General features: G+C 34.6%; 1 protein-coding gene across 3 annotated transcripts in view; it reads left to right on the top strand.

Annotated features, from left to right (window-relative positions):
- LOC149806770 (uncharacterized) overlaps positions 1-14,887 on the top strand; it is a 146,383-nt gene extending 131,496 nt beyond the window's left edge. For all 3 annotated transcript variants that reach the window (XM_089957298.1, XM_089957294.1, XM_089957295.1), the window contains one exon: positions 4,201-14,887. In XM_089957298.1, coding sequence (XP_089813424.1) covers positions 4,201-5,414 — 1,214 coding nt within the window. In that variant the 3' untranslated portion in view covers positions 5,415-14,887. The remainder of the gene's footprint in view (positions 1-4,200) is intronic.
- Positions 14,888-15,522: the final 635 nt, after the last annotated feature.

Below are 15,522 nucleotides of genomic sequence, written 5' to 3'. Positions count from 1 at the left end.
CTCTAAATGCCAGTTCAAGAATTCTCTGGACCTCGCTTGCCCGCATTGGTCCATATTGGTGAAATCAAGCTCAATATTTTACGAAGTATTTATTTCGCTTGGCTGCCTTGTTATCTTTGATCACAGTTATGAAAGAGTCGGTAAATTTAAGGTAGTTTCTTTTACATGCACAATAACGTTTATTACAGTGTTCAATTGATCAAATGAAGTGAGTTCACCCGACATACGATCTAGGCCGCAAGATTTTAAGTTAGTCCGATTTTTGTGCCTTTTAACTTTTTTTTTATTCCACCTCCTACTTTTTAATTCAAAAGACATAATTAATGTGATAATACAAAGAAGGCCAGCTTTTAATTCAGTGCAACAATACAACAAATACTACCGCAATTCAGTTATCAAAACATGGTCGGCACTTAATTAGGTTCTTAGAGAAACGCTCGTGGACATAGCTGTTACGGTAGATTGACACATTTTACGTTTAATTACAAGAGGACACATTGCATTTATGACGATTATACTTAAAAGGAACTACAAGATGGAACTAGAACACAAATTTCGGTTGATGAAATATTATTTAATTTGTATTTATTTATTAAAGTACTGCCACCACTCTGCGACATTTTCATTGATCAAAATTTTCTTACATATCATTAATTGAGGGGGGTACTTGGAATGTCATTTGGAAAGAAAATGTAAAAAATTGTATGGGCTGTTTTTAAATTTGATATTTCATAGTGTTGATTAAAAATTTCCAGGTCCTATCTACCGTTTTCAACAATAAAATGAGCAATACATCAAAGTATCCATTACCAATTTTGATCGCGATTTTGTTCAAGTTCAACAAACAGGGATAAATATTTGGGGTATTTTCGGGTTTAAAAATGGGAGCGTTTTTCTAAGAACCTAATTAAGTGCCGACCGTGTTTTGATAACTGAATTGCGGTAGTATTTGTTGTATTGTTATAAGCGGGTTCACGAGTTATATTTGTTGTATTGTTATAAGCGGGTTCATGAGTTATCAGGGCGTGAGTTATCGAGGGAGTGGTGTATATACACCACAGTGGTCATCTTGAAAATCTTATTACCATTACTCCATCTGAATGAATAGTCATGAGGTTCTCACTAAAGGATTTTTTTTGCGATGTCTGGTTGGTCCTAAATGAAAATATCACTAATCTGCAATGTGTATATATGCAACGGGACCTGTGCACTGGCCATAACCAGATGTACTGCAGGCATGTTTGTTTATATGGTAACTGATTTTGTAAACATTTACAGGCAGTAAGCTAAACTTACCTGTTTACATGTGTAAATGTTATAGGTGAGGTTTATGTTCAAAGATGAAGCTTGTTAAATGGATGCATTTATGTTGGTACTGCAGTTACTACCAGTGGTCACCGTAACCTACATTTGATGCTATAATAATATGGGATGAGTATTTTATTTTTTAATACCACATAGATTCGTTACTGTTATATATATCCTAGTCTGATCAGTGTATTGTGATAGGCTACCCTCAACAAATTAATCATGTATTGTACATTTCAATGAATGTTCAAGTTAAATGATTGAACTTCATGCTGCCTGCTTTCCTTGCAAGACTTTGTCTGCAGTGGCTATTCAAGGTAATTATTAATGGATGATCTATGTTTGTACCACATGGCTGTCAGTGCAAGCTTACTTAAAGCCTACAACTTTTAAAGCGTAAAGTCTAGCTTCTAATTGTGGACAATGATAATAGATTCTTTTAAGTTTTAGAAAGATTAAAAGGTTGGGATGTTAAAAGAGAGAAAATTGCAGATATAAACTTTAATTAGATAACGGACAAACATTTCAATGTCAGAGACACTATAGTGTGAACTTACTTATGCATGACAATTAATGATTACAATGACTTCTGGATACTACTAAAATCTTCATCTACATGACCTATGCAATTATTAATTACTCAATGGCTTTTATTTGTTGGGTAGGGTTGGAACTACCAGTCTTATTTCGAGAGAAGTTATTAAGCTCTCAGCCCCACCCATTAATGGATATAAATACAGAAATAAAGACTGAATTAGAGTAACTTGTGTGGTAGTAATTTTTCTCTCTAAAGGACTTTATTCTACAGAATTTCTTTTGACCGCTCTGGTGGCCTGGTTTTTAGAGCATCCACCTCGGATGCAGAAGGTCATGGGTTCAATCCCTGGCTGAGTCATACCAAAGACTTACAAAAGTGATAATATCAGCTGCCTTGCTTGGCGCTCAGCATTAAGAGGTTAGTGTTAGACTGGTTGGCCTGGTGTCAGGATAATGTGACTGGGTGGGACATCATGCTACATGTCTGCGGCATCATGTCCCAGTTCTAGACATCACTATAAACTGTCACACTCCACATTTGATGTCAGTTACCAGATTATGTCAAAACAGACATAACCTACATATATTTCTGTCATGGACTTCTTATTATATTTGGTTGTATCATACTATTCTGTGCAAATTGTCATCTTAATTCATTGTCTATTGTACACTTAAAAGGTACAAAATATATTTTTTGGGCCATATTTGTTAAATGTAAAATGATTTCTGTCTCTCTTTTGATTCACAATTTTTAGGGTCAGTTAACATTGTTCTTGATCAGAATGTGGTATCATTAACTCTAGACTCTTTGGCCATGAATTTGTACTATCCTTCTGCTACTAAAGTTTTGAAATGATAAGTGATTTTGAGTGAGCTAAAGTTGTTAAAAGTTTTATGTGTAATGAATTCTTTTTTTTTCCAACATAATTCTAAAGCCTTTGTCTTAGTCAGTGACTTTTCTTGATGTGATGTCCCAGAGCATGGCATAGATCATTTTTTACTTGACTTTTGAACACTGACATTATTGCACTAAGAAACTGGTTGTTATGTGATTAATTGATATTTCTTCATATAGATTAAATTTCAGGGAGAGCATATTGTGGAACCTTTGGATCAATCTTTCAAGAGCAGTGTGTGCTGCTGTAGATCCTGTTATACTCAGAACAACAAGCATGCACAAATACAGTAATTACACTAAATACTGCACTCAACATGCATGCATGAGCACAGTAATTACACTAAATACTTAACTCAACATGCATGCATGAGTACAGTAATTACACTAAATACTGAACTCAACATGCATGTATTGGTACAGTAATTACACTAAATACTGAACTCGACATGCATGCATGAGTACAGTAATTACACTAAATATTGAACTCAACAAGCATGCATAAGTACAGTAATTACGCTAAATACTGAACTCAACATGCATGCAGGAGTACAGTAATTACACTAAATACTCTGAACAAGCATGCATGAACACAGTAATTACAGTAAATACCCAGATCACCAAGCATAAAACAATTTTACACAACCATGTTTTTTTCCAGACTGCCGTTTTTAAAAATGTATTATTAACTGACAACAAGCTAGCTCAAAAATATGTAACACCTAATTAATAATGGGCATTTCTGATAAAATCGGCTGGTGACATTTCATTTGATTAGGTCACCAAATAAGTCTTTGAGGTTGATTAAATTTGGTAGATGTTGCTATTGTCTTTTTTCCTTAGTTTGGGCCTAAGCATCATATATTTTTATTCTAAAGGTGTCATGTGCTGACACTGTGACACAAACCATTTTGTTTTGAGGGACTGAGTTAATGTCTAGTACAGTTCCAAGGGCAGTTGTTCCAGTGAAAGGTTTTTCTTTAATAGTCCAGGAAGTAAGCTTTCACACCCCTTTTGTTTTGTGTTTTGTGGCTATAGAGTGTTTAAGTAATTGTGAAAACATAATGACAAACATCCATAGTCGGATCTATTTATTGTTCAACAAAAAAACAATATGTAAACTAGAACCAATCACCTTTGAATTGACTTATCAGCACATTTATTGACTACAAGAAAGTCTGTAAACTACATCTAGTGACCTTTGAACTTTACATCTACTTTATTTGGCAGTTTAATGAATACGCAAATAAAAGACAAAAAGTGATATAATGATATTTGAGAACTCCTTTGATATATGTTTCGTCCCTCAGTTACGTCATGGTCATAACTTAGATGTCTGACGGGGATTTGGGATCACTGGAGTGGAGATAACGTTAGACATGTTATAATAATTAACAATCAAAGTTAGACACTAAGTAATTTTTTGCCTCATTTCATGTGAAGTGTTTTTTTATTTCTAGACATCGAGGAAACGAAGTATGAGGCCCCTGAAAGGAGGGATTCTGGAACTAGTTTAGGAAGATCAGCCAGCTACAAAAGACTTGTAAAAACTACATCCACATCCAGAGGAAATTTGAATGAAGCTTATGAGCAGCATCTTGATGACAGAAGGACAAAATCAGATAGTTTGATGAAGTTTGCAGAGGATATGATAACTGATCCTAAAATCATTACAAGACCTGAATGTCACCAAGTTTGCCCGGTAACTGCAGCTTCAGATTCTGCTAGAAATTCAGCTGTTCAGAGCTATGTTTTGGCAGCATTACAAGAGGGGAGAAATTCCAGTGAATATCTTCCTGACATTGATCTTGACAGATCAAAAATTGCTCAGAAGGAGACACTGAAATCATGCATTGACAACAATGTTACTTCTTTGCCATTAAAGTCTCTTGCAGCTTTACAGGACAAGCTGAATACTGATTGGAAGGAGCACACTGTGCATAGTGAGCTTGAGCCTCAATCTATGGCAGAAAAAATGACCATCAGGGTTGTGCCAAATCCATGCGATAGCAGTTATGTACATGCTACACTTGAAGAGAAGGAAAAGGACAAGAGAGATGAGGAGGATGTTGATGTGGAGGAGTTAGAGGAGCAGGAGGGAATGGAAACTTCATGGGAGGAAAACAGGAGTTCAAACCACCATCTTGAGAGTTCAGATGATGCACTGTTTGATCGTACAATAGAGTATCTGCTCGATTCAGGAAGCAGGTCAGTGGTAGGCTATGTGAAACCCATTGAAACAAATCTTGCAAGTGGTGCATTCTGCGTAAGTGGTACATCTTCAGGCTTAAGTGGATCTTTAATGCCGGTTTATATTGAACCTGGAGAGGTCACTTTAGCCAATAATCAATACCTCAGCGGAATGGATTTATCCGATGAAGGTGCCAAGATTGAAGAAATTCCTATGAACTTTAAATCTGGAGAGCCTCAAGAATCCAGCAAAAGCCAAAGACAATCTTTTACAAACAATACTGCTTCATTTATTCATGAGACTCCAGGAATAAGTAATTCCAAAAGTCATTCAAGAGATGAGACTAGTTCTGAGTGCCCTTTAAGAGACGAAGGGCCTGCAAGTGATAATTCTAAATGCCAATCAAAAGACAGGACATTAGCAGTAAATGCATATACTAGTGATTGCAATTTCCAAGGAGGAAAGTCTTTCATATCTGGATGAATGTCATTTGGAAAAGGAGATTAATTCGAGAGGGAGGACTAATGAACTGAATGATAACATGTGCCATATGCAAAACCAGACCTGTGGAATGATCAATTTAGAGTTCCATCTAAGTGATGAGACTTGTGTGTGTCAGTTCTTTGTGCCAATATAGAGAGGAGATCGCTGCATTCTAATCAAAAGAAGTTACTCATGCAGGAATAATTCCAGATACCATCTTAAGGATGATACAATGTAATCCCTTTTGGAATAGCTCTGAGTGTAGATTCAGGTCAGAAAAGTATAGCATTTGTTTCAGTGACATGTGAAGAAAATAGCACATGGCCTCGCAGGTATAGAAATCTTTAAGAATTAGATGATTCGATAATAACCGTGTCATGAATGTTTAATTACATGATGGAAGTTTGTGGGGTTTTTTTGTGTGTTTGAAAAAGAGAAAGATTGGTTTTACAAATTGGTGCTGATTTAGTCAATATTGAATTTTTAATAGTTTTTGCTGGAAATTTATTTCCAAAAATGATCCTGGTATCCTGATATTTGTGAAATTTAATATTAAAACATTCAAATGGATATATAAAAAGTTGTAACAGATTAGACAGGATTAAGATGTTTAATTCCTCAATGTACTGGAAATTGTCATTTTTGCTTACAGATTCAGTTGTTTCAGTTTTAGTAACCTCCTTCCATGCTTCAATAGTTTTTGCTCAAAACTATTTGTTTATAAACATTTTATAAAATGATTTTTAAAAAAATCAACTGTTCTTTAGACTTTCAACCCCACAATAGATTTTATACTACTGTATTTAAAAATGAATAATGATTGCCAGCAAGAAATCTACCACCTTGAGGATACAGATAACATTTAATTGACAAGCATTTCTGTTTAAAGCTGAGGATAAAGTTGAAATTTATTTAATTATGTCAACATACAAGTGTTGGAAGACGATAATAAAGTTTAGTTTAGTTGTTAGTATTTTTGTTCTTTTTAGGGCTTAGGTTACATGCATTTTGTTTTAAAGGTTTGATATATGCTGATACATGGCACCATAACATAGTTAGAAAGCACATTGTGGGAGTGATCAATGTAAAGTCTTTTGTACAGACCCAGGAACAATCATTACATTAGTCTAGAAGATACGCTTTCACACCTTTATTGTCTTGTGCTTTGTGGCTATGGAGTGTTTAGATTGTTGGGGGGGGGGGGGAATGTACAATCAAACAGTTGCATGGGATAATCATGGGAACCTTATATCCGATATGCCAGGTCTGAGGTCCAGTGTAGCTCATGTCCAGCAAAAGTATTCCTTTTGGGACATGTTTTATCGAAAGATGTAATATTTGACATTGCAAGATATTCATTAAGGTACATCTGTTTCAGTACAAGCTATGCCTTTTTTTATCCTAACTACAAGGATGTACATTCACTGCATTTAGTTGCATACAGCAGGTTTATTTTGTTGTGTATTGTACCAAAAATTTAAAATGTCAAAATCAGAGTCAGTCTTCTCATTTCCTGCTGGCAGCTAGCTCAGATACTTCTGCTCTTACAGATTTAGAATTGTGGTGCCTACTTTGACAACACTGATATTTTTTTGCTATAATTTTTCATTGACTTGCACTTGTAAGTTTGATCCTGCTACTTCAGAAGACGGTGAGGGGTGCTTCATTTAAATGTACATGATACCCATGGATGGCAATTTAGAAAAAAAATATATGTCATGTCATCGTACTCTGATTAGTCAAGAGTTCACATGAAATTATGAAAGATTATAAATTACATCTATGGCTGACTGCTCCTCATTGAAAGTACCATGCTTGGATCCCAACTGTGTTTTAGTGGAACAGCCACGAGAATGCTGAGTTGCTACTAGTATAGTATGTGTCATTTATGTTTTTCTTTGCTCATAAACAAAATGAAGCAATATTCACCTCGAGTGTCCGAGTGGTCTAAAGTGCTCTCCATTACGGATCACTGCCATCTCACCTCTGACTGCATGGGTTCGAGTCTCGGATTCAGCCAGTGTGGGTATGTGAGAAAGCTTGCGAGTAGCTTCTCGTGGGTCGGTGGTTCTTTCCAGGGATTTCCCGGGTTCTTCCTCCAACATTAATACTGGCTGCCATGTATAGCCTATCGTGTGCTGAAAAATGGCGTTAAACCCTACAACAACAACAATCACCCATACATTAGCAGCCATTTAAAATTTTCATAAAAAATTTGGGTTGGAAACATGAACAAGCAGTGATTTGTAGTTGTATTCTTTAAGCAAAATGAATCCGCTCTCGTTGACTTTGAATCTAACTTTATGAATGTTCTTCATAGAGTTGCAGATTTGATTTCAGTTGTCAAACCAATATTGTAAAAACAAGTATAAAAATTAAAGGATTGCTTTCTCCTGGCTGCATTGAAGTTACTATGCAGTCCTATGTTGAAGAAACTCTGTCTTTATCTTTCACAGAATGGTACTATTAGTGTGCTTCCATTTTGACTTGGTCATAAATGACAGTATGGAACAATCGCTCCGTTTGTCGTGAGGTTGTATAATATGTCTGATTCACCTATATCTTCTTGCCAAGAATGTTATTCCATGTACTAACCTGTACTATTTTTTTGTATGAATTCTATATGGCTTATACATATTTTATCTTGTTATTGGTCGTTATGCAGATATCAGCCAGCTGAATGATCTCAGACCCACTCGAAAGAAATGGTTAGTTGTTAGTTTAACATCATTTTTCAGTACATGATAGGCCATACATGGCAGCCAGTTTAACTGGTGGACAAAACCTGGAAAAATCCCAGTAAGAACCACTGACCCACGGGAAGCTACTGGCCAGCTTTCTCACATACATTGGCTGAGCCTGAGACTCAAACCCACGTGGACAGAGGTGAGATGGCAGTGATCGGTAAAGGCGAGTGCTGTAGATCACTTGTCCATCCGGGGCCCCCAACATGGGTAGTAGGTTTTGAACTTATGTCCACAAACATTCTTCTGCAATTCAATCAATTACTGCAAATATCCAGAACTATTATCAGGTTAATTGCAGAGATATCACAGTCGTGACTTTCATATATTATTGTTTTCATACATGTCCCTGTTGTCCTCAGTTGAAGAACTGTTGGATTTAGAATAAATCTTCCAGTTGTTTTGTTTTTTCTCCACAGGATACTTTCTAATGATTACAAAGCATACTTAGTACTGAAGGTGGTTTTTGACAAAATAAAGAAGCAATTTTTTTAATTTAAAGACGATTTTAAAGGATCTGCAGATTGGATGCAAAAGAGGTCAATCATCTTATGTAGTACTGACAATGTGTTTTTTAATATATATTATATATATGTATATATATATATATATATGACATTATTCCCATATAATTTTAGTCAGTCATTTAAAAAATGAAACAATTTTCAAGTTTTGTTAAATAATTATCATTGTTACTAATATTTTTACCTTAAATGTTATTTCTTGCTGTCCTGCTTTCCAAGATATGTTTCAGCAATTAAAGTTTCTATTACAAAAGATTCCATGGCAAAGAATAAACAATTTGCTCATTATCATTTGATTTACATTTAATATTGGTTAGAGCATCCGCCTCAGATGTAGGTTCAAACCCCGGACGAGTCATACCAAAGACTTTAAAAAATGGTACTAAGAGCAGCCTCACTAGGCACTCAGGATATAGAAGTTAATGTTAGGAATGGTCAGCCTGGTGTCAGGATAATGTGACTGGGTGGGACATCATGCTATATGCCTAAATCATGATGCCCAATTGCTAGACACAACTTTAAGCTGACAGTGCAGACATCAAAGTGATATCACTAAAAAATTTTTAAAGCTATGTTAGAAATCCAAATCACACACACACACACACACACATACATATGATATTATGTAGCTAATTATTTTTTTAAAGTTGTTCTTTATTAGTAAGTATATATATATATATATATATATATATATATATATATATATATATATATATATATATCGCAACCTAGATTACCCACCTAGATGACATACTTGCCGAGCTCTTTGATATTCTGTTGTGACAATAAAGATATTTTTGGACAATATTCAGTAATATTTGTAATTATCATTAAAATACATGAATTATCTGGACATATATAAAAGTGATTATTTTTGTGCGTGTTCACATATTTGGGTTCAGGAAGGTAGTTTAATTTTCACACATTAACTCCTTTAATTGTTATTGGATTTTGACCAGATTTGATATGCAGTTTTATTTTGATGATACCTTGGCTGAGTTTGATTAGCAGCTTTCTTCATCATGTAGCAGAGTTTTAACCATTTTGATATTGAGTTTTATTGTTGAGCCAGAGCTGTCAAAGGTAACTTCATGATTATTTTGCATGGTCATAGAAAGGAGACTCCCAAACCTGAAAAATATCAACGTAAATGTCCAACCATACCAGAGATAGATATGTCTCGTTAATGGCATACTCAGACTGCTTGCAAATCTTGACCCCCAAAAAGCACCTGATCCTAACTTGGTACAGGCAGTAGTACTAAATGCAGTTCAGAAACCTATTCTCCAGAATATGTTACAGAAGTTAAAAAGGTCCTAGTCCTGTTTGGTTCAAAGCAAACATTTGTCCTTGTATGCAAAAATGGTAATAAAAACAAAAGAAACTAACTGTCCTGTTTCACTTGCCAATACATGCATTTTATGTAACATTTTGGAACATGCTTGGAACATTGAAATTTAACAAGGCTCTTGAAGAAGGATAAGTTTATGAAACTACATTTGATAAAAATTAGACAGGGTCATCAACCTGAAGTCATACTGCTAGACTTTGGCAAAGCTTTTGATAGTGTAAATCACTTACAGCTACCTTAAAAAAATTTACACCAACTTAGCATTAAAAAATTTTATAAATTGGATTAAAGCTTTCATGTAAACTGAGTCAGAGAATAATAACTGAAAGATAAGTCCTCTTCTGAGATGCCAGTCGCATCAGGATTAATGCAAGGTTATGTTCTAGGTCCTATCCTTTTTTAACTATGCATCAGTGATTTACCATAGAAATTAATTGAACAGATGGGCTATTTCCCTATACATTACTGTTGGTAATAACTTGGACTGTCACATACTTCATGGCTGTTATTTAACAATGGCAGAAATTGTGGAAATTGGTTTCAATAGTCTAACATATCAGACTTCATATATATATATATATATATATATATATATATATATACACACACACTGAAAAAGAGAGAAAGAGAGAGAGAGAGAGAGAGTAAACTTTACATGTATATTTTGACTTGCTCAAGTCTCACATTTATGTGAATTAATATTAACACCCAGGCAGAAATTGTTTGGAATTTCTAAAGGACATTAGTGATTGTTTCAGTATTCAACAGATGAAATAAAGAAATGGACAGAATAAACTGACCTATCATGGATTCCTGGAAATTCTTTTTAGAGCATCAATCCCTTCAAGAACTCATTTATTTATGAATAAGTTTTTTTTTTGATGTTCTTGGTTGCTAAAAGTAAAATAAAAATAGTTGGTTATTTCCAAGAGAAATTTTTGTTTTTATACATATCTTGCATTTTAGATACATTTGTATTCATTATATATATATGTAATCAAGCTGTTTCAATATTTGTATGTTCTTCATGATAATTGTAATGATTTGTAAGTAGACATTAGAGAGTTTTGTTAGATTTTTTTTTCATAAAAAGTCCTGTATTTAAATACACAGACCAGGTGCTGTTGTTTTGAAACTTTCTGAGCATAAAAGTCAAGCTCAAGCTCCACAAATCACATACAGTACTCATTTTATGTTATTTAAATTTTGCATTCTAGGAGATGTACCAAAAATTATACAGTCCTGACTGTTCTTAGAAACAATTTTGTTTTGATACATTTGTTTTACCCCAGAGCTTCAGCTGGAGTTTGGTCACAAGAAATTTTACAAATATGGCTCCTGATTGTATCAGCAAGCAGGCTTTTCTGTTTAGGCTGATACAGCATGGTTTTGTTACCATGGAAATGAAAGCTAGAGAACAAATATCATGCAGGGGAATATGCCTTGATGTGGGGAGTTTGTTAGTAATTTAAATTGGTTTATACTTGAATACATTACACACAGAATGGATGTTTCATCACAGTTTAATTGTTGCAGTGAGTTGGTGTACAGTTTTTATGCCCCAGTGCTTGCTGGAGTTGCATATTTATTTGGCCCAGTATATACCATACTTACTCCCTCACAAGTCTAGTCTAACAGCAAACTGCACAGACCCAGATCTGCTGTCACCAAATGCACTGGCAGATTTGGGTGTCTGCATTATGTTAGGAGTAATCAGAAGAACAGACAACATAGCCTGGTCTGCAATAGCATTATGCGATGACAGATCAGGATCTTTGTTGTAAGCAAGTATATTCTGTTCAGCGTCCTTCCATCCACCCACTCCTTGTTAGAAAAATTTTGCACAAAAAGACCCACTCAAGAAAGAGAATGAAATTTGAGTAACTTATTTGTATTGCCCTTTTTTACTTGGAGCAGAATGCAGTGTATACAAGAATCATTTGAATGTAACTTGTCCGAACCATTTTTTTAATTGACTGCAACAATTTTTTAAAAATATTATGGTGATCATCTGAAGATGCAAATATCAACAAATCAGTTTCATTATTAGATCTCAGCCAAATTGACTGCCATATGTCTGTAAATCCATCAGTCCATTCACATAACTTAAATTTGCAATGGGATTTTTTTTTATCTTTCTCAAAACATGGCTTGCCCATAGGTAGAGCCAGAAACCTATTAAGTTTGTTTTAAGGTCAATGGAACTGTAATAATAAGTAAAGTTGCCTTGGCCTAATTTTCATGTACAGGGTCAGGGGCAGCTTCCAATTGATTTTGGTGGTTTTTAAGGACCCTTTTAACCCATTGTTGGCTATATCATGCAGAGGAATTGGGAGCCAAGTGCATTTTCTAAGGACACAGAGGCAGTCTACCTGGGCTGGTATCAAACCCAAGACTTTTAGATTACAAATCAAAAGCTCCATCACCTGAGCTACCATGGCTATTGATTCTGAGGCAGAGTGCTGAAATATAAAGGTCACTGGGGCCATCATTGCAATTTGTTTTGGTTTCTACTTAATATGTTAAGTTTCCTGGATCCAATTTTCATCAAACGTATATATGATGGCAACACTTCAGCAGAAGTACTTCCCTTTTTATTGTCAAGCCTAGACATCAGAGGTCAAGGTCACAGGAGTTAAAATTTCAATTTTGGATTGCAAATGATAAGTCTACTTTTCTCAAGCTTCCCACGCCCACCTTTTATCAACTTCATATTTGCATTAAATCTGAGAAAGGGCAGCTACATATCGAGTCTGCAGTTGATAAATCAATGGTCAGCGTCACTGAAACTGCAAATGGAAAGCTATGTTCATTTTACATTTGTAATAGCTATGGTTACTTGGGGAGGGGGTGTCAACCATTATTCGGATGTCTATTTTCTTTTGCAGGTGTGCTTAAAAGTTTTGTGAAATCAGTTGCAACTATTACATGATCAGATGATTATTGTAACTGATTGGATGAAACCATGTCTTGTATCAAGCTATCATGGTTTATAGTACTATGGGTGGGGGGTGAATTTAAAACTGTGCATTCACTCCTGTTTCTTTGTAACAAAACTCTTGTAAATTGTAAGATATTGTTATATGAAAGACTGGTCATTGTGTTGGACATGTGTAGTTTTCCATGCCAATTTTGGAACTGTGTCAGCTCGTTTGGATTATAAGACTCATGATCAAAGAGTCACATATTCAGTACCCACCCATGCTAGCCCAGGTCAACTGCCTCAGTGATCTTGGGAAATATACGAGCTCCCATTATTTTTAGCATGATGTAGCCAAAAATGTGTTCAAAGCGCCATTAAAAGCCACAGAAATAAAACAGTCCATGACGTAATGGTTCATTAGTGTTCAATATTTAAATCCAAAAATAAAAGTTAGGGTCTAACAGAGAATGTCAGATCCGTAACTTCAATTTTAGGGTTCTTTTTTACATTTGTTTTGACAAAAGTATAAATCTTTTTCTGAATAAAATATAGATTGCATTACTTAATGAATCTCTTACCCATAACTTTTATCTTGGGGTGTACACTGAATTTATACTTGTCAACATGAATGACATGTTTATATTTGAACGTACCTAAGAGTGAATATTGGGGACATTTATGTTTAATTATTGTTATTCAGACCATAATTATAGAATTAAAAGCAAGAAAAAATGTCTGTAATGAAAATCAAGCTTGAATATACTTGTATTAACAATTTTTCATGAGTGCCAAAAAATATTACATGTCAGTTGCAATCAGTGTATAATATATTCTCATCAGTTGCAATCATGTGATATGAATTCTCATCAGTTGCAATCACATGTAATAAATTCTCATCAGTTGCAATCACGTGATATAAATTCTCATCAGTTGCAAATCACATGTAATAAATTCTCATCAGTTGCAATCACGTGATATAAATTCTCATCAGTTGCAATCACATGTAATATATTCTCATCAGTTGCAATCACATGCAATATATTCTTATCAGTTGCAATCACATGTAATATATTCTCCTTAGTATTTCAGTACTCCCTCATTATAATCCTGCCCATGTGAGATCCATTTCTCATTCACAGTACTGTACTCATTATTGTGCTGTCCATGTGAGATTCATTTCTCATTCACAATAATACACTCATGATAATGCTGTCCATGTGAGATTCATTTCTCATTCATAATAATGTACTCATGATAATGCTGTCCAGGGGAGATTCGTTTCTCATTCAAAATAATGTAAATAATATACTCATGATAATGCTGTCCATGTGAGATTCATTTCTCATTCATAATAATGTACTCACGATAATGCTGTCCATGGGAGATTCATTTCTCATTCATAATAATGTACTCATAATGCTGTCCATGGGAGATTCATTTCTCAGTTGCAATACAGTACTCCCTTATTATAATGCTGTTTATGGGAGATTCATTTCTCTTTGGCAATACAGTACTCCCTTATTATAATGCTGTTCATGGGAGATTCATTTTTCATTAGCAATACTGTACTCCCTCATTATAACACTGTCCATGGGAGATTCTTGTTAGCAATATGGCAGCCATCATTATCTTGCTGTCCATGGGAGTCGTACTGCATTATAGTGAGACCACCTTATAACAAAGTAAGATACATATGATTTTACTACCACATAGTGAAATGGGATTAATAACATTCTCACTTTAAAACAAGAATTTGTCATAATGAAGGGCCTTGTAGGGATGGAGTACCTAACTCTGACATCATCAACACATGTGATATCTAATGAAAACTTGAAAATATATGCTCCACTTATTCTTTTTTTTTATTTATAATAATCACATAGAAGATTGTTATCAAGGGAAATTCTTCAAATAAAAGTTCTTATCAAGTATGACTTTGTTCTGATTATTAATCTTGAAATAACACAAGTACAACCTGGTAATGCTCGTATACCATTTTGTCAGATGGAATCATCCCTGTTATTACTCGGGACAGAATCATGTGTACCAGGTATAAAAGAATCAATTCCTATGCACTTCTTATTTAATAAAATCTTTGATTTACCTTAAGTCAGAAATGTTATAGTTCATATTTTCTCATATATTTTCTGTATGTCATGCCTTAATATAAAATACTTGATAACTAATTCATCAATACCTCAGTTTTTCCCAAAGTGATTGGATAAAAATGGCCAAATTAAAGGAGACTGTGTCCCTACATCTGTTCTTCCATTCATCACATAATCTTGTTAGAACATCTAGTCTGAAATAATTTTTTTTGATTGCTGCAACATAGTGTACATTATATGGCCATGATCTGAAGATAAACATATTGACAAATAACTGCTGCATTTTGTATTGAGAGATATTGCCCATTTTACAGCTGAATGCAGTATATGAGAGCATTTTCTTAATACAGTCTCACACTTTCTATACAGACTGTTGCAAAATTAGTGACATTATCATCATCATCTGAAGATGAGCAAACTGCTTGTATCTCTATTCCTGTCATTTTTTAAAAAGAGTT

This window comes from Sinohyriopsis cumingii, chromosome 1 (assembly GCF_028554795.1).
Source record: "Sinohyriopsis cumingii isolate HCF-2022 chromosome 1, ASM2855479v2, whole genome shotgun sequence".
In the NCBI taxonomy this organism is placed as follows: domain Eukaryota; kingdom Metazoa; phylum Mollusca; class Bivalvia; order Unionida; family Unionidae; genus Sinohyriopsis; species Sinohyriopsis cumingii.
The sequence above is the reverse complement of the archived record's forward strand: the minus strand, read 5'-3'. Positions and strand labels throughout refer to the sequence as shown.